This window comes from Nesoenas mayeri (assembly GCF_963082525.1).
Source record: "Nesoenas mayeri genome assembly, chromosome: 7".
NCBI classification, from domain to species: domain Eukaryota; kingdom Metazoa; phylum Chordata; class Aves; order Columbiformes; family Columbidae; genus Nesoenas; species Nesoenas mayeri.
The window spans coordinates 25672026-25689795 of NC_137551.1; the positions used below are offsets into that span (position 1 = coordinate 25672026).

Consider the following 17770-nt stretch of genomic DNA (forward strand, 5'->3'; position numbering starts at 1 on the left):
GCTGGGGTTGCTCCAGGTGGTGGAGCAGATGGCCTGGTTACCTGGCATCACCGTTCTCACCATTAATTATTCCCGTTATCAAAGAATACATGCATCAGGTGACGTTACGGATCTCAGCTGGAGGAACACAGGCCCGTGCGCCGGGCTGCAGGGAGGGGAGTCCCAGCGGCTCCCGTTAATGAACCAATTCGCTAATAAGGGTGGGTTCGGCGGCCTCGTGCCCCCTCCCGCCCCGTCAGCCGCCTCCTCCCCCGGAGGGGGGCAGTGACAAGCAGCGGCTCCTGCCCCATGTGACTGGGGAGCGGCTGCCCCCGTCCATGGCTTGGCCTCCCCCGGGCAGCAGCAGCTCCGGCTCCCGGGGAGGAGGGGCAGGAGCTGCTGCTCCATGGGGAGGAAGGGCAGCCCCCGATCCCCCCAGGCGGAGGGGGGATCCCGGGCCGCCTCCCCCCCCACCTCCTGCCCCCCCTCCCCGCTCTGGGCCTTACCCGAGGAGCTGCTGCTCCTCATCTGCTCCTACCTGGACGTGCAGGCCTTGGGCCGCCTGGGCCAGGTCTGCCGCCGCCTGCGTTTCCTCAGTAGCCGCGATCTCCTCTGGAGGCGCATAGCCCGTGGTTGCCTCAACTCCGGCTTCACCCAGCTCGGCACCGACCTGTAAGCGCAACCTTCCCGGCGGAAGGGCGGGGGGGGAGGCGGCCGCGGCGGCTGGGAAAGGCCGGGGATGCTGCGGCCTAGCTGGTTGCTAAGGGGCGTTCTGCGCTGCTGGCGTAGTCGCTAAGGGGGGCTCCCTGCTGCCGTGAGGGGGCGGAGGGAAGGGGGAGCTATTCTCGAAGCGCGGCTGCGCTGTCTTTAGCCTACGCCACGAGGGGCGGCGAGGCCAGGGGAAGGGCCGTAGCGCCGGGCCCGCAGCGGGGCCGCCCCTGGGAGGGGAGGGATCGCGTGTGGCGGTCCCGGGGCGATGGGCCCGGACCCCGGCTCTGCCAGGAGGGCCGGGGTTTGTGGGAACGCTCTCCTTGTCCCGCGAGGAGGCGGGTGAGGGTGGCGGGGGCTTCCCGGGCCCCCTCACCGCCAGGCCCGGCGGGAGCGGCTCTCACATGGTGAGGCCCCAAGTCCAGATTAGCTGGGACTCCTGAACTCCTAGAAAAACACATAGGGCTGGGGGCTTCGAGCTGGGGGAGCACGAGAAAATGGACAGAGCCACCATGTGCACCCGGGGTGTCTGCTGCGTGCCCGTGCTCCATGCTCCCTGCCCCTTTCTGAGCAGCGGCCCCTTCCATGGTCTCGACACTTCAGAGAAGAAACTGCAAGGAGAGAGTCTGGGCTGGTGTCTTGCGTAAAGCTGGAGTGTGGGCTTGGGTACCTTAGTAGGTGCAAGAGCCTTCATGACAGGGCGCCCCAGAAGCGTGTTTCTTATATTCTTCTACTTACAGAGCAGTTTGCTGGTATGGCTGTCACAGAGAAAGTGACTCTTTGTTGCTTCTGGGTTTTGAAGTTTTGTGGATAAGAGGTTTTTTTGTTTGGTTGGTTTTTTTTGTGTTTGTTTGTTTGTTTTATTTCCCCAGTTCAACAGCACATCATAGGTTAAGAATAGGTGTGAGCCCTCTTGGCTTTACGGTATGTGACACTTGTAGACTAAGTACTTCTGGGGTTTGGGTCTTCACAGTGGTTGGGTAAGGACCCAAAGATGGCCTTTCCTGTCTCCTCAAATTTGCTAGTGTACAAGACGCTACTCTGAGGTAGCTGCTGTACAACATGGCCTTTTCATGCTACTTCAATTATCCCAAGAGGAAGTTTATGATCTTAGGATCTATGATTCCCTTCCTATGTTTCTGTTTAGCTGCTGACCCAGGATCTTTTTTGTCATCCAGTGGTTCAGAATTATTTCCCTAAACATGAATAAAACAAACAGATGTCAGGTTTTGAGGCCTATTTTGCTGTCTCACTGTCTCATCAATAGCACAGACCTTAGGGAAGCAATTTTGGCTCCTGCAGACAAAAGCAGAACTTGTTGGTGCTGAAAATCCTCATGTTGGGTTTTCAGGCCAGCACTTTAACCCATTCGGTCTTCATAGATTGGGGGCTGTAGCCAATAGAGATGACAGCCAGGCACTGAGCTTTGAAAGTTAAGCACAGTTGCCTTGGAAGTCAACAGGAGTAAGCACTGCAGAATGACTGTGCGTTGGACTCTGTCTGCTGTGATATATGGTTTTGTCTCCTGAGGAAATGAAGTTCTGTATTTTTCATTAAGAATAAGGTGATACTATGCTCTTTCAGTTGCAGGAGGGATCAGGTGTACAGCAAAGCGGGTGCAGCATATGCAAGGACTACCGCTTCCCCCTGCAGAGGAATGCAGGTCTATAAACAGCTACAGAATAGGTTTGCCAGGTCAGAGGGTTTAAGTGAAGGCTGCTTGAGCCTTCCTAGGGATTTTGGTGCTGTTAGATTTGCTATAACGGGTTTTTTTTTAGTAATTCTAGGCTGTGTTTTTGTGCCGAGTCCTATTTTCAAGTTTTCTTTAAACAACTTTAGTACTGAGTGCTGCTTTTAGCATTGGTCAGCACTGCTCTGATCCTAGGAAGTTCAATCATGGGTAACACGCCAAGTGACATTACAAACTGGTTATGCAGGAGTATAGACATATCTGGAGGATGAATCCTTTCATTACTTTTAACTTAATGGAAGGCTCAGACAATTTTCAGTTCTTTGAAATAGCATGCCAGATCTTATGGACAATACCTGAGAGCTACGTGTTTTCGTTGTGTGGAGATCCAGCATCTAGGGCCAGTTGCAGGTGTTTTCCTCCAGTACGTTTGACAGTTCTGGCAATTGATGAGAGACAAGGGCATGTTGCAGTACTGGGAGAGTTGGGAATCTGTACCTCTCCAGAAGAACCAATGTGAGTACATGTGTTGAGTTGTGGTACAGCTGTAAAATATGTACTTAGCTGAAGAAGAGTTCAGTACTCTCCGTGGCAGCTTGAGGGTTTTCAATAGCCATGTCTCTTCCATACCACTTGTTCCTCATGTACGTCTCCAAGATCAAGAGCAATCTCCAAGATTGCTGCTCTTGCAGTTGAGGAAGCAGGATTTGCGGAGAGAGGTTATATTTTATTTGACTGATACAAAATGCGGAGGGAGTTGAGGTAAGCTGCTGGGCATACAGCCTTTCTTCCTGATAGTAATTCTAAGTAGAAACCTGGTAGGTTGTTCACTGAAGTTTAAGTTTGAGCTGAGTAAATATTTAAGCTGAAATATCATTGGGTAAATAGAATGGTGCTGAAGATGATGCATACTTGGACCTTCTTGATGACTGTGCTTTCTTAGTGATACAGAGTAAATCAGGAGTTTGTCAAGCTTGGCTTTGACTTTCTCAAGAGTTGAAGCTTCTGCTGCACATTCTGGATAATGCTGCTGAGATGAACGCTGGTTTTTGCTTTTAAAATTTTTTTTTGTGCAATACTGTCTGCAATTGAGAAAGCAAAGGCTGGAACCGTTTATGGTTAATGTACTTAATGAAATAACGTGCATGGTTCTAACATTATATCTTAAACTGATGGTCCCTGGGAGGCTGGCATAAGTTAAAAAAATAGTCTAGGGAGTATTTACTCTTTAAAACAAAAAACCATCTTAGAATAGTTTGATCATTTCTACTGTTAAATGGCTTTTGATAAGCCATCTGTTAATGCTCTGTAAATAGAGATAAATTTGAGCCTAGAGTGTAAGATAGCCGTGAAACTTCTCCTCCTGCCCCCACTTCCTCATTTTTTTTAAACGGTGATTAACTTGAAAATTACACCATTTCTTTAAAATGTTGTTTCTCTTAGGTATATCTTCAGATAATTGTGACAAGAAGATCAGAGGGGGCAGGCTTTAGCTTGTATGTGAAACAACTGTTTGTGCAGTCAGCTTGCTTATAAAATATCTTCATGCCAAAATAGTGAAGAGAGGAAGTTTATAAGAAACCGGTTGTAAAACCCTAGCTATTAGCAGCATGGAAAAGATAAATTGTAGTATACCTGAAACTATTTGATTTCATTTTTAAAATTATCTACTTCTCATGTTGTCTACCTTTAAAAATTGCCAGCTGTGGTTATCTTACCCACATACTTAGGCTTAAACAATGTTAAATTGATTTGCTAATGTTGTCAAAGGAAGATGTGGACTTAATCCCAGACACGGGCTGTTATGCTGAAAAGCATATTCACAATGTTGACAATCTCTCAAATTTGCCCTTTCTGGTAGATTCAGCTGATCAGGAGCTGCTGGGGTAAGTGAAGTATTTAGGGTGTTGGTTCAATTGTGGACTTGCAGAAGAAGAAAGAAGTTTGCTCTGAGCAAGGTTTCTGTACACTTCATTCCTTAGAGGCGGGGTGGAAAAATCACTAGGTTTGAATCAATGTGAATTACTGTATATTAGGGACAGCAGGTCCTGACTTGAAAGTGTTCTTAAAGCACATTCTCAGTGTTAAAAGTGTGCTGTTTCTTCTCTGAATCAGCAGTAGGTAAATGTTTAAAAGAATGTTGTGTCACTGTTATGGAAGTATGGAGTGGATTTAGATGGATGTGGTTATTGGCACGTGTCCTACAAGTCTCTTTATGTCAGGCTGCCACTTATTCTGTACGGTTGTGTTAATTTTATGTATAGACCTGTACTGCAGTGAGACCTTGTCATGGGGATGGTAAAAAGATAGTCCCTGCGCTGAAGATTTTTGCTTCATTCAGTCATAGGAGCTGCTGAAGCAGGAGTTGAGCCCTGTCTTCATGACGTAAGGTGAATGGAGCATTTTCGTTCCAAAAACACATGTCAGCATATCACAGAAAAGTTATGGCTTAAGAACACTTTCTGCTGCTAGACTGTAGCTGAGAAGTAGCACAAAGGCTTTGGGGTTTTTGGTGAGTATAGTGATATTACAGTTGTGTCTGATAGACTGTGTCTGTTTTGCCAGCTGTTGTGCAGGCCCAGCAAGAGCAGTCTCTGCCCTGACGAGCATGCTGCCTAAATAGCCAGGGTAAACAAGGGCTGGGAGGGGAAGCAGAGGCAGAGAGATGTCAACCAAGCTGCCCTCTGAGCAGCAGGTCAGTGTCAGAGCCAGGAATAGCAGAGAGTGCTTTAAGCCCTTGTCCAGCGCCTGCCTGCTGGACCACCTTGGACTGGAGAAATCAGAGGGGCAAAAAGCTCATTGCAAGGTGGCTCTTTATTTAAAGTATGGAAGAAAGGAATAAAGTTGCAGCTGGGCAAAACTTATTGTTACGAAGGAATTTCAGAGAGCAAGTTAAAAGTTGCAGTCTCAATAGCTTGACGATATGCTCTTTGTAATATATTAATAGTTGTTGTCAAAATGTAGAAATGTTTCACTGCATGTTTTGTCTCTCCCTGTCTCCTGTTCTGCCTTGCGCATTAGGATCAGGGTATATTCTGAGGTTCAGAGAAACAGATTCATTAATGGATGAATTTATAGTCTTTGAGTATTTAAGCACTTGTGTAAGCATTTCTGTAAGTTAATAAAAGCTGTGTTTTCTCCAGATCTTGGAAAAATATATACACCTGCAGGAGCAGGAAATGGCCAATCTATGCAAGTCAAATCCAAATGCAAACTGCAGCAATCATAGGAGACCTCTGCGTTTGGTTCTGGAGGGGGAGAGAGTGTGAATGCCTGTAAAACTGCTTCAGTTTCCTTCATCTTTTAAAACTTGTTTTATCAAAATTTCATTACTTTAACTCAGAAACGAAGTAGGCAATGAACTGGTGCAGATTATGCAGAGGCGAATACTCTGGGGAGGATATTGCAATAACGGCAAAAGCCTGGAAGAGGGCACACAGCTATTGCTTTGTGCTGGAAAAGTCAGTGGTTTTTAGAAACTTCTGTAAGATCTGTTCTTATTCTGTCTTAAACTGTTAGCTCTGGGCAGGACAGATCTGCCAGGACAGCTCCACAATATCGAAACTCTTTATTGTTCTGGGAATGTGAAGTGTCTTGTACGAGATTTTTCAGGTCTGCCTACCCTCCCCTTAAAATCTTCACAAGTTCTAAGTGGAAGAATAACTTTATATAGTTCAGGGTTTAAAAAAATATGTGCTGTGCTTGTTACTATTATCCCTGTAACCTTCATAAGTAGATAAGCTATGGGTTTTTTCACTCTATCAAAATAGTACCCTAACAGTCCACTGTTTCAAATCAGAATATACATGGCAAATGTTGAGCAGCTGCAGATTTTCTCGGATCTTCCTAGGGCTCTGAATTTTGAAGCAGCTCAGATTTTTAGCTCCCGAAAGTCCGCTTAAGTCCTTGAGAGAGGCAAAATCCTGCCTGGAGTTTTTAGTCGTGGTCCCATTGCAATCATTTGTAAGGGAGAGGGCATCCAATGGCAGAGGGGTCTGGCTCAGTCTTGGCGATGATGTTTCTTTTGGGAAGCCCATGTGAAGGTGTGCGTCTTCGCTGTGTGTACAGAAGCTCGCCTGCAGCTCTGCTTTTTATTAGAGTCTCTGGCTTCTTCATGCAGGTGAATTGTTCATGAGAGCTGTGAGGTGGAGTGGTAAACCTGCACAGCCTGGTAATGTCTAATCGAGATAGTGCCAAAGCACCAAAGGAGGCAAGGAACAGTGAGAGAACAGCCTGGAGAGCTATCTTCCATCTCAGAGTTATTTGAACCCATGTCAAATAGGAAGAGGGGAGCTAAATAAGGGTCGTGCTAAAAGAATTCAGGTGGAATTTTTGTCCTGGAAGAGACATTTTGAAAGCCGGACGACTTGTTGAGGACAGCAACAGGAGCTCCTGACATAAATAGCTTTTCCCTCTCAGCTCTCTGTTGGTGGCCCTGCACTGAGATGCTGCCTCTCAACAGGTGCGTCCTGATTACACAAATAAGTGCAGTTGGTCCCTGTGTTAGCCATCCCTGCCACGGGGCCAAGGTTGAAAGTGAGGCTTAGCCACTATGACCTATTTGTTCGTCTCTATGACCCTTCCAGTTAGGCCTGAGGCAGGCTAGTGACAGCTTTTATGCAGATAGCAGGTTTTGTCCGCAGAAGAGATTCAGTCTCAGCAGGTTTCTGCAGATTTGCATTTCCAGATGAGCTCTTCAGCACTTAACATGTAGTAAAATGTGAAAGGCTTCATTGGGTTAGGATGCCCCATGCAGCTGGGAAAATAGACAGTATAACATGTTGGTGTTATCTTCTGCAGCACGGTATATGTTGTTGCAGGTACCATTGTTTTGGCACGTGCTGAAATTGTAGATGGGCAGTAAGAATCTCCCCAGGATTCAGTAAAGCACAGAAGCTCTTGCTGTTGCAGAAATACCATTTCTGGTGGCAAAGGACTTTGGCTGGGGAGGGGAAAGCAAAAACTGTTGGAGGTGAAGCTTTAGGAGGAGATGTGCTTAGTCTCTGGCTGACTGATTCTTGCTTTCATTGTTTTCTTTTGGGGCCCAGGCCAACAACTGCCATGGTGGCTGAGGTCACCTGGGTCAGTGGTACTGGTGGGGGGATAGTCCCAGTCTCTCACTTCAGCAGCTGGGAAGTGTGCTCCAGAAGGAATATTACATTTCTTTTGGTAACTCTGCCAAGAAAGAGAGGAAATCCATAATTTGAACAAAATACTTTAACTTTTTTTGGAGGGTGGGGTGAGGTAGAAAGGGGGAAATGAAAAATCTTTTATAATGGGTTGCTTGGGATGGATTTTATCCTGGAACTCTCTCTCAGGCTGTAAGAAATGTTCAGCTTCTCTTAGTGTAAGGAAAGCCTTTGTAAAGGGAGCTTCCGTCAGGACTGCATGCAATCCGAAATGTGCGTTAGCTCAGGTCATTTATTGCACTGCGTGGCTTGGGATCCTTTTTGGATTAATTTAGCTAATAACAAAGATACCCGTGCATGTTCTGGATCGTGTAACTTTGTGAGCTGTTGATAATTGTGATGCCCTAGCCTGGGTGGTAGAGTGATGGACTCTGATGCATTTTAAGAACATTTTGCTTGAATTTAATGGCATTTTCATATTTGGTGTTCACTGGTTCCTTCATCTTGTGTTTTCTGTGATCCTTCCAGGATGCTGGGCTGCACTTCAGTTGCTTTCTGATGCAGGGCTGTGAGGGTCATGTTAAAAATATCAGTCCTTCCTCAGTGAGTCAGCCTTCAGCAGTCTTGAAGTTCACTGTTGGGTGGCTTCCCTGAGAATGTGAACACCAAGATTTTGGTTTTACAGAGTACCTAAGCATTTTAAGCATGTGGCTTAGTATTTTGCTGGATTGCAGACTAAGAAAGGTCAAGGTATTAACTGGCTGATGGATAGTGGTCCCTCCACAGCATTTTATATAGCATTTGTCTTCATAAGGTGAGTTAGTCTCCTGAATCTTTGGATATTCAGACCAGTTGTAGAAGGGGAGACACTTGGTTAAGTCAACCACTCAATATAGATGTGTGATGTCTGTTGATTGTCCTAGGTCATCTATAAGATTTGCATGTATAGAAAGTGTGTTGATCATGATTGAAGCAAAATTATTTTTGTAGGGGAGAAAAGGATCTTTTTGTATCAAATTATTAAGTTTATACTGTGATGCCCTTTTTAACTTTATAAGATTTGAGAACTGCTCTCATGCACTGCAGTGATGCTCATCACTTTTTTATGTATTGTGTGAGTTGCCCTGGGGGTTGCTCTTGAAGAGGCAAAATCAAATTGCATCTTGGCACTTGATTCCATCACTGGGCTTGATTTAACTTCTCTTCTGGTATAGGAGATCAAATGTTTCTGACCAACACTTGAAAATCATTGCAATTTAGTCTCTGCTGCCCTGGTACTGGCAAATGGGAGGGATGTATCTGTCCAGTTTCTACCTACCCTTTCTCATGGCCTGCATATGTTCTGTCCACTTTCTTGCATCTCTTTTGAATAAATGTTTGCAAAAGAAAAGGTGGATGTTTCTAAGACATGTTTCAACTAGCTGGATCCAGAATTGCTATATGGAAGAGGCGGGCTAGATGAATAATATACCTAATAACAGTAAAACAAAAAGACAAAAACCAAACTTGCCAAAACCCTGCCGGACCTCAGCCATGTAGTCTTTCCCCCGCTGCCAGCCCTTGACCCTTCCAGACAGGAACCGCTGATTTGTGTTGAAGAATGAGGTGTCTGTTACAGGAGTAACTGCGATAGTGAATGGGTACTCTGAGGCAAGCCAATGTGTGGGTCTCTTCTGAAATTCCTCTTTCAGCTGCAGGAGGACCAAGGCCTCTCTCCCAACTGGAAAAGTGACCAGCAGTGTAAGAATGAGGCTGCTTTTTTGACCGTGGATTCACCTTTTTCAGGGCCTTGGAAATTACATCTAGTCTTAGTAAAGTTTGTGCACTGAGCGCAGGATGTCTGGTTGGGCCAGTACGCGTTGGGAGGGGGCTGTGGCGTGAGTGCATTTTCCATCACTGTGCAGGCTGGTGACTTAAAATCTGTACATGGGGAGAACTTAACTGAGGATTGAGTGTGGGGAGAAGAAGTGTTTTGGAGTAATGAATGGAATTGGATGTAGGCGGAGAGCCTGAACTCTGTCTGGGAGAGTAATAAGCAATGAGAAGGCTGCTGGACCTGACTTTTCAGTGCTGTACATTCCTCATCTCAGACACTATCTGGCTGCATGAGCTCCTGCAAGTGCTCTCTTTAAAAATGGAATTCCTCTTCTTGCAGCTTAGGCTAACTCTATAGTTATGTGGTTTTGTTGTGGTGTGTTTGTTATTTTGTTTTGTTTTTTAAGGGTTAGGAAGAAATAGAGCTTGTAGCTTCCTAAATTCAGTTTTATTTGGTGTAGCTCTGCTGATCAGAAACTTATAGTTGCAAAGCTTTATAGGGGATGAAAAGCTTTTCTGTGTGTGGTTTCTGTTTTTGTTTCAAATGGATCACATATCCAGGAATGCAGTCAAATTATGATGGTGACTAAGTGCCGGAAAGCATAGAAAAGGGGAGGGGATGGTGAGCAGAAAAAAAGGAGCCTGAGGCTGTGGAAGAATGGCTGGGAAAATGAGAATCTGGCCAGGCCCCAGGGCCAGGTTAGAGATTTCTACACCCATTAACAACCACAGGAGATGTTTATTTACAGAGACCTAATATTTGTTTTAAAAATGATGGAGTACCCCAAAATCCCACTTTCCAAAAGTGGTTTGGGGGCACAGTAGGGATGGGAGGAGGGAACCAGTCCTGAAAGGACACTAGTCCCCATCTCTTAAGGATCTTCCCTTCATTCTATGCATCTGGGAACATTGTTGAGAAATGCATTAAAGGGGGAAAATCTCTTGTAATCTAGTAAGTAGTTCACAATCCCCAGTTACAAAGGATAACTTCAAGAGTTTCTTCTTGTTTCTACTTTTCTGATATTTTCTATCTAAGCGGCTCTACCAAGGATATTGAATAATTAAGTGTATGATATGAGAAAGAAGGGAGCTAAAGCTGCCTTCCCCCACCCCTCTTCAATCAAACCTGGATCATGAAAGCAAAACAGATGTTGAACAGCTGCTTGAACTGGATATGATCATGTAGACTCAAAAGAGACCTTGGTTCCAGGTCTCTGTGGTACCTACCTTTTGTCACCTCTTGAGCTGTGTTGATCTTGGCTTGTCTCAGCTCATCCCAATAACTTTGATTTATATCCCAGCAACTGCTTATGGACTACAGTCTCTCTTTTAGTAACATTGTCTGACTGTAAGCAGAGAATTTTCCAGCAATGTGGTGGAATTCTTTATCCTTTGGTGAGCTGCTGCAAGAGATAGTCTTTGTTGGAGCATGTGTGCATTGGGTGGTTATACAGATTAACTAATTTTATTTTTAGTTTGAACATATCTTGATTTCTAATCATTGTATCTGGTTATGTGATTGTCAAGCAGGCGGAGGTCTGGAACAGTTTCTTTACTGGCCTTCTGGCTAGACACACTATTCTGGCTTCTAGTTTCAGTATTTTCCTGACTACTGTTTCCTCCGACTGTTCTTGTATGGTGGTGTCCTTATCTTAACTGGCCTTCTTTAGTCTCTATTGGAAGAGTGTTGTCCTCTTTCTCTGGTTGTTCTGGTATAATAGTTACTTTCTGTACCATCTTGTTTTGATTACATTTTGTCTGAACCTGTGTTGTGCTCAGTATACTAGATCAGGTCTTGATCAGATTTAAGAGTTGTAGACCCAGTGATCATCAAGGATGGCTTTCTGTGCTGATAAGCACCCACTCTATTCAGTGTTCCTTTCTTGTCCACTCTTAAAAGCGTGCTTGCTCTCATGTGGCATGGGCACCATCAATGTTTGCCACTCCATCATTTGTGGAGCCAGAGTGAGAATGTACCTGTGACCAGCTTGAGTGTATTTGTCGTCTGTATAACATCAGTCCTGGTTGCTAATCTCGTCTCTCTTCCTCTGTCTGCAGAGCGGCTGGCATTCCAGTGAAGGAGAGGGTGAAAGTATCTCAGAACTGGAGGCACGGACGCTGCCGGAGGGAGACAGTCCTGAAATGGAAATGCAAGCAAGTGGCTCCTTTCTCTTCTACTTTGTTCTGTGTCAGCTGCTGCGGGGCCTTGGGTTTGCATCTGTACACTGAAATGAGGTGTTTCCTGCTCCTTGTGATCCACAGGGTCTTACAAGTGACGTTGCTGGCTAGCTGGATGTGGGGTAACTGGAGTTGCTGTCTTGCCCTAGGTATCCTCTCTGAGAGTTGAGAGTTCCTTTCTTAGTAAGAGCTTGAATTTGTCATCGATCTGATCTGTGAAGTTCCAGTTGGATTTAGCAATCTTTACCACGGACTTGAAACTATTAGGTTCCTGTCTATTGCTGTATACCATTAGCAATTTTCTGTCCTCACAATGAGCATACGTTGGTCCCAGGTGTGGACTTGTTTGTCTCCCATGCTTTATCCTGGCCCCTGATTTGGATGTACAAATCTGAAATGCTAATTACCATCCTTCTACCTTATGCTGCTTCAGTCTCCTACCTTATGCATCTCTCTGTCTCAAAAATAAAAGAGAAAGTATATTTGACATTAATGAGAGGAGGCTGTTATACTATTGCTTGCAAAGATGTACTCAGCTTTCAAAGCAAAGCATAAGTCTCTTGTCTGAACAGTACATCTACATTTTCAGCCTTCATATCATCAGACAGAAGGAAAAATTAGACTATGGTTTGTTAGTTGCTGAAGAACAGGGACATGCTACTGAGCTTTCATGCCTTTCTGTGCTGTGTAGATTGAAGCGATGGATAATGTGCCACTGCTTGTCTAAAGTCCTGGGAGCAGCTGTAATGAGCAGAGTGTTTTTGGTGCAGGTTGTATACCTGCCTTTGAAGTGCTTGCGATCATCTGTGAAGACAGGTTCTGTGGATGTTAGAGATCATTACTAAACCAGCTTCCCAAGTAAAAAGGCAAGGACTGATTTAATGAGGCCACCATCCAAACTGCATCCTCTAATTTTCATTTATCCTGCTTCAAATTTGTCATTTTTCCTTATGAAAAAGCCATAGAAAAAGGTAAAAAGCTCATCTGCAGTAGGAGGAGAGCCACAGAGACTGGCTGTAGTCAGGTAAGCTGGATATTCACTTGCTTTTAGAGGGCTGCATAGGAGTGGAGGAAGGAAGTGGAAATCAAAGCCCACCTAAAACCAAAGCTGCTGCTACAAATATGCCTCTTATTTTTTCCATGCATATGAGCAAGTCCCAAATGAACATTATAACCTATGCTCAAATGCTTTGTCTCTGTGACAAAAAGCCTGTTACTGGAGGTGAATGCAGGCAAGCAAGAACCTTCTATCTAATAAACAGTTTGGCCTCTTGCTTGTTCTTGGTCCCTTGTTGTGATGTTATGAGGTGTGGCTGTGTCTAATAGCTCTGCTGGCACAGAAAATCATGACCCTTGAGGATGAACGATCTGCAAAAAAAGAGGGAGACAGATTTTTATGAGAAGTCACTCTGCTTTCAAAACAGTTTGTTCCTGAATAGTTTGAAAGTGGAAGGGCTGCTCTATAGAAAGCTTCTGGTTTTGCTCAATGTTTGCATGGGTATTGGTGCACTTGGCAAAGACTGTGGAGTGGAGACAATTTGACACATCCATGCCCCATAGGACATGAGCCCTGTATCTCTTTGTATCCGGCCTTGTCATATGCAGAAGGCCTATTTGCCAATTCTTTGGTGGCTATACAAAGGTAAGATCTTGAGCTAAGACTTGTCTGCCCAAGTATGCATTGTAGCCAGTTCTGTATTTTGGTTTTGTTTCAAGAATAAATAAACTTCTTGTGATGACAGACTTGATTTGGACATTGCTTGAGTGTCTCCTTCTCAGTCTCCCAGGAAGTGAAGTATATTTTCCACTTGTAGTTTCAGTGTTCAGAATACTTTGGAAGAACTCCTTTAGCAGTCCAGTGCTCTTGGGCCTGGCACCTGTCTGTGGGAAACCACCACTGTTGCATGGATAGCAATGAGCAGATCAGGTGTATAGGCTCTTCTGAAAGATGGGCAGCAGAAATCAAGAGATTGCTCTGCAATTGCTTTTGGCTCAGCAGTGGAAGCGTTCTACATGAAGAAAAATATCTTCTCTACATTATGAGAACAAAGTTCTTGGATAGCATCAGGCTTATCCTGCTGCTTTACATATTAACATACAGAGAAAGCAGGAGGTGGAGGACTTTGTAAGAAGACCTGTGTTATTTGGTGTGACCTGCTCCCCTGCTCAGATGCATGTGAAACCGTGGCAGCTTTGTGATCTTTGCTGGGGATCAGCAAGTAATGTGCAGGATCAAAACGGACTGTTTGCACCAAGAGCTTCATATTTAAGGCTCTGTTAGAAATGCTTGGCATAGCTTGCAAATGCCTGATAGTCTTAGTTTCTTTAAAAGGGCTCATGAAGAGGGGTCAGGGAGCCTTAAGTATTTCCTATCTAAACGCACTAGAGTCTTGGCCATATTCTCTTTCAGATATTCCATGCTTCCTTTTCTTCAGCTTTCGATTAGAAAAATGCCAGCAATGTGATCTGCTCTCTCTGTTGCTAGAGAAGCTTCACTTCATGGCTGTGCTACTATATTAAGCCCTGCTTTTGCATGTGACCAGCAGCTTGAATTTCAGAGTTTTCTTGACTGGACATTTGATTTTGTTGATATGTTTACATGTGCAATTTTTTTTTTCGTTTTTGTATGTGAGGCTTTTTGTTTTCTTCTCCCCACTCCTGCACCTCCCCAACCCGCTGTCTGTTTGCAGTTTGATGCCCTGGATGGAGCTGGATGGCGAGTATCTCTACCTGTCTCAAGCAGAGAACATCCAGGCCTACCGACTCTGTCCAGATGGTACAGGTTTGCAGCGTCACCCTCAGGCTATCTTCTCTGGCCACCAGGAGGACGTATGTCGCTTTGTTCTTGTCAACTCCCACATCGTCAGTGGAGGGGGGTAAGTTGGATGAATGAAGGAGCCCAAGGAGTGTGGCAGTGAAGTTGAAAAGGTTTTGTGTAACTTCAGCCCAGAGCCACAGGTTTGATCTTGCTACACAGCATCCTCATGCTTAACTGTGTTCAACTGCTGCTGCTTCATCTCTTATGATTTGATTCTGTCCTGAAAAGGCTTCTGCTGCAGCAGTGGTGGAGCTGAATCCCATGCTGTGGAACTTATAAAATATCCTTTTCTCTTTAGAACTTGTGCAGCTGTCCACAGGATTGTTGAATCAGGACTGACTGATCACACATCCAGGCTGATGTGCAGTTTTCATTTATTTCTCTGTTACAGTCAGGCTAGACAGACTGTGTGCTGATATTCAGAACTTCTAGTTAACTGGGACTGCAGTGATGCATAAAACTTTATAGAGACAAGTCTGTATTTATTAGACCTACTGATATAATTGTGGAGAGGCAAAAGACTGCCAAATATTCCAGCACACACATACTTCTCCAATCAATTTTGCATTTGACTGGCTTTTTTCAATACAGCAAATAACATAACTGTTATTTATAAAGTTTTAGCTATTAATATATACAGCACTTAAGCACAGAACTGGGAGATACAAGCGTGGCTGTCAGCCCTGGACACCTTGAGACTGTCCCCTGTGAAATGTAGCCCAAAATTCAGGTGAAAATGAAGGCATGCATTTAAAATTCCATTAACTGTATTGGTTGAAAAAAAGTCTAAATGTTTTTGTAGTTAATTCAAAGCACAACACCCTGCACAGCTGCTCTGAAATGAATGAAAAGTTGAGGCTTGGACATGGGTGAGAGTGACCTCTCACTTCTTCCTTTCCTCCAGCCATTCAGCATCCAGCCAGGATTCTGGCAAGCACAAAGCACTAGGAGGAATGGCTGCTCTGCTAGTTTCTGCAGCTTAACTGAAAGTGGAGGGTGGGAAGACAGCCAGGAAGATTTTTGTGGGCAGCAGATCAGGCTTTGACTGGCCAGGTGTGAGACTGCAAGAGAACAGGTGATGTGTGAGGTGTGGAGAGTTAATAATGCTCCCACAAGAGATCAGTCCCAGTCTTTTTGTGGCACTCCTAAGCACTAATGGGAAATGGGTATCCAATGGAGATGCAGCTGATATAGACTCCCTGCTGGGGGGTTTGTTTTTCAGAGATGGAAGTATTGTCCTTCACAAGATCCATGGCTCCTACAGTGTCAAGTTCTCTGCACATGAACAGGAGGTGAACTGTGTGGACTTCCAAGGTGGCCTCGTTGTCAGCGGCTCCAGGGACAGAACAGCGAAGGTGAGCAGTGATATTCCAGCAGCTGCAGGTGCTGCTGCAGAGGTAACCTCCGAGGTCTTGTACCACAAATGTTTAAGCGTCAGCAGAACTGTTGTGAGCCCTGTTGTGTGTGGCTGCAGGCGGAGCGCTGGGTATCTTCACGTAGGCATGTGTCTCTGAAAGGATGCTTGCTGTGCCAAGCTTATAAGAAAGAATTTTGGAGTCCTTTGCAACATCAACTGCTGTTTTAAACTAGAAAGTGCAAAAGGCAGCAGCTGTATTTTGCTGATTTTCCTGTACAGCCATCTAATGCTGTAGTAGAGATCCATGGCAATCAGTTTGATATTTGCCATATGTATCTCAAGCACATCCTTGCTTTGTGATGCAGCACTGCTTCATATGCTTTCTATTGTGTAGTTGATCTCTTTAAGAGATATCTTTTTCTAAGTATGTGGGGTTGTGATTTATTTGTGTGATGTGTGTGTTGGTTTTTTTTTATGGTTCTTGGTTTGTGAAGTCAGACTATGAATACTGTAAGCCCTCATTTTTTTCCTTCAGTTATCATTACTGGATCCTGTTACATAAATTTTGCCTATTTCTTTTTGAGGCACGACCTTGTTGGTTTTTGTCCTTCTGGATCTGGTTGGTGTTCCTACATGGACCTGGAAAGTTGTTCTCTTGAGCTGTAGCTATCTCTGTTTTAGTAGTTTAGGAAACTCCATGTGGTTGTTTCACCCTTGTCCTGCTATCATGATGCAGTACCTGTTGCATCTTCACAACTACTTGTTTCATTGTTGGTGGAAGTGATTGCTGTATGTTGAAAGCTTTGGCTGTTACACAGGGTAGGCTGATGGATACTCTTAGTCCCTGGTACCTATTGTAGAGCATTAATGGAGGTAAGAGGAAAACCTGCTCTTCCTGTTTTGCAAAAATGGAAGTTGAGGCAAAGAAAGATTTAAAGGTCACTTTCGAAGTTTTATAGGAAGTGTGTGGTAGTGGGTAACTAACTGACAGGCTGCTGAGCAGCATAACCCTATCTATTCTCATTGGTCCCTCTGTATGGGTGCACTTCTGGGTAAAATCACTCCCAAGCAGAGCAGTGTTCAGAAGCAAAGGGTGCTGTTGGGGTTGCTGCTTGCCTCCTGGGAGCAAGGCCTTGATGCTGCTTTGTCTCACACTTAAGCAGGGCTGCTCCTCTCTGTTCTATGGAGGCTCTTTGCTGGGAGAGTGTCTTCTTGCTGCTTCCCTGGCAGCTTGAGGACAGACCTCCCCGACCTTGAGAACAAATTCCTGAAGGCCAGAGGGGAATTTAAGGCTGTTTTTCTTGCCCACCCAGTGCCCCCCACAGCATAGGCTCTAGGGATGCTCACCTCGTATTTTTTATCATCTCTTTTGTAGGCTGCCTTGTTTGCATGAGTGAGACTCTTGGAGGGTGTAAGGGACTCCCTACCAGCCTTTTAAAGGGGCTCTAAGTGTCTAAGCTATTGAGGGCTCTGCTGAGTGTTGATTAGGACTAAGCTCTGAAGAGCTGCTAATGTACATTCCTGTGTGATAGGCACCAGATAGTGTGCTCTGAGCAATATTTTTAACCTGTAGGAGATAGGGATGCCTTAAAAGAGTTAAGCTTTTCTGCTGCTTTTGCTGACACTAGGTGCTAAATTCCCCGCTGACAAGAATAGCCTGCAATCCTGGGCATTATCAACAAACAAACAAATAGGGCACTCCCAGCTTTGAAGTCCTGAAGTGAAACATTGGGGGTTGGTAACAGCAAACTGGGGGACTCGAGTCCTTGCCAAGAATGAAGGCAAGGTGGAGAAAATGACAGCCAGAAGCAGAGGCCCCAGCGAGAATTTGGGGGTCTTTATTAGGACCCAGAAACAAAGGGGTGTGTGCAGTGAACTGGTGGAAGGGGCTGTGCAGGTACGCGCTGATGGGGGAGGGAAGAGATTGTCTCATGTTGTCAGTGAGCAAGGGGGGCCTATTTGAAAATTGCCTGGGGTACACTTAAGAAACTTGGTTGAAAGGGGCTGGGCTTATAAAACAAACAAACCAACAAAACAAAAACAGGATAGCAAATGATTAATTTTATAGATAATATGAATGGAAGTTTTTCAGGGAT

The 17770-nt window shown here is 44.9% G+C and overlaps 1 protein-coding gene across 1 annotated transcript in view; it reads left to right on the forward strand.

Annotated features, from left to right (window-relative positions):
• The first annotated feature begins 287 nt into the window (after nucleotides 1–287).
• FBXW4 (F-box and WD repeat domain containing 4) overlaps nucleotides 288–17770 on the forward strand; it is a 60969-nt gene continuing 43486 nt past the window's right edge. Inside the window, 5 exon segments of the mRNA XM_080347459.1 lie at nucleotides 288–458; nucleotides 461–651; nucleotides 11380–11475; nucleotides 14190–14375; nucleotides 15540–15672. Of these exon segments, the coding sequence (XP_080203585.1) occupies nucleotides 318–458; nucleotides 461–651; nucleotides 11380–11475; nucleotides 14190–14375; nucleotides 15540–15672 (747 nt within the window). The 5' untranslated portion in view covers nucleotides 288–317.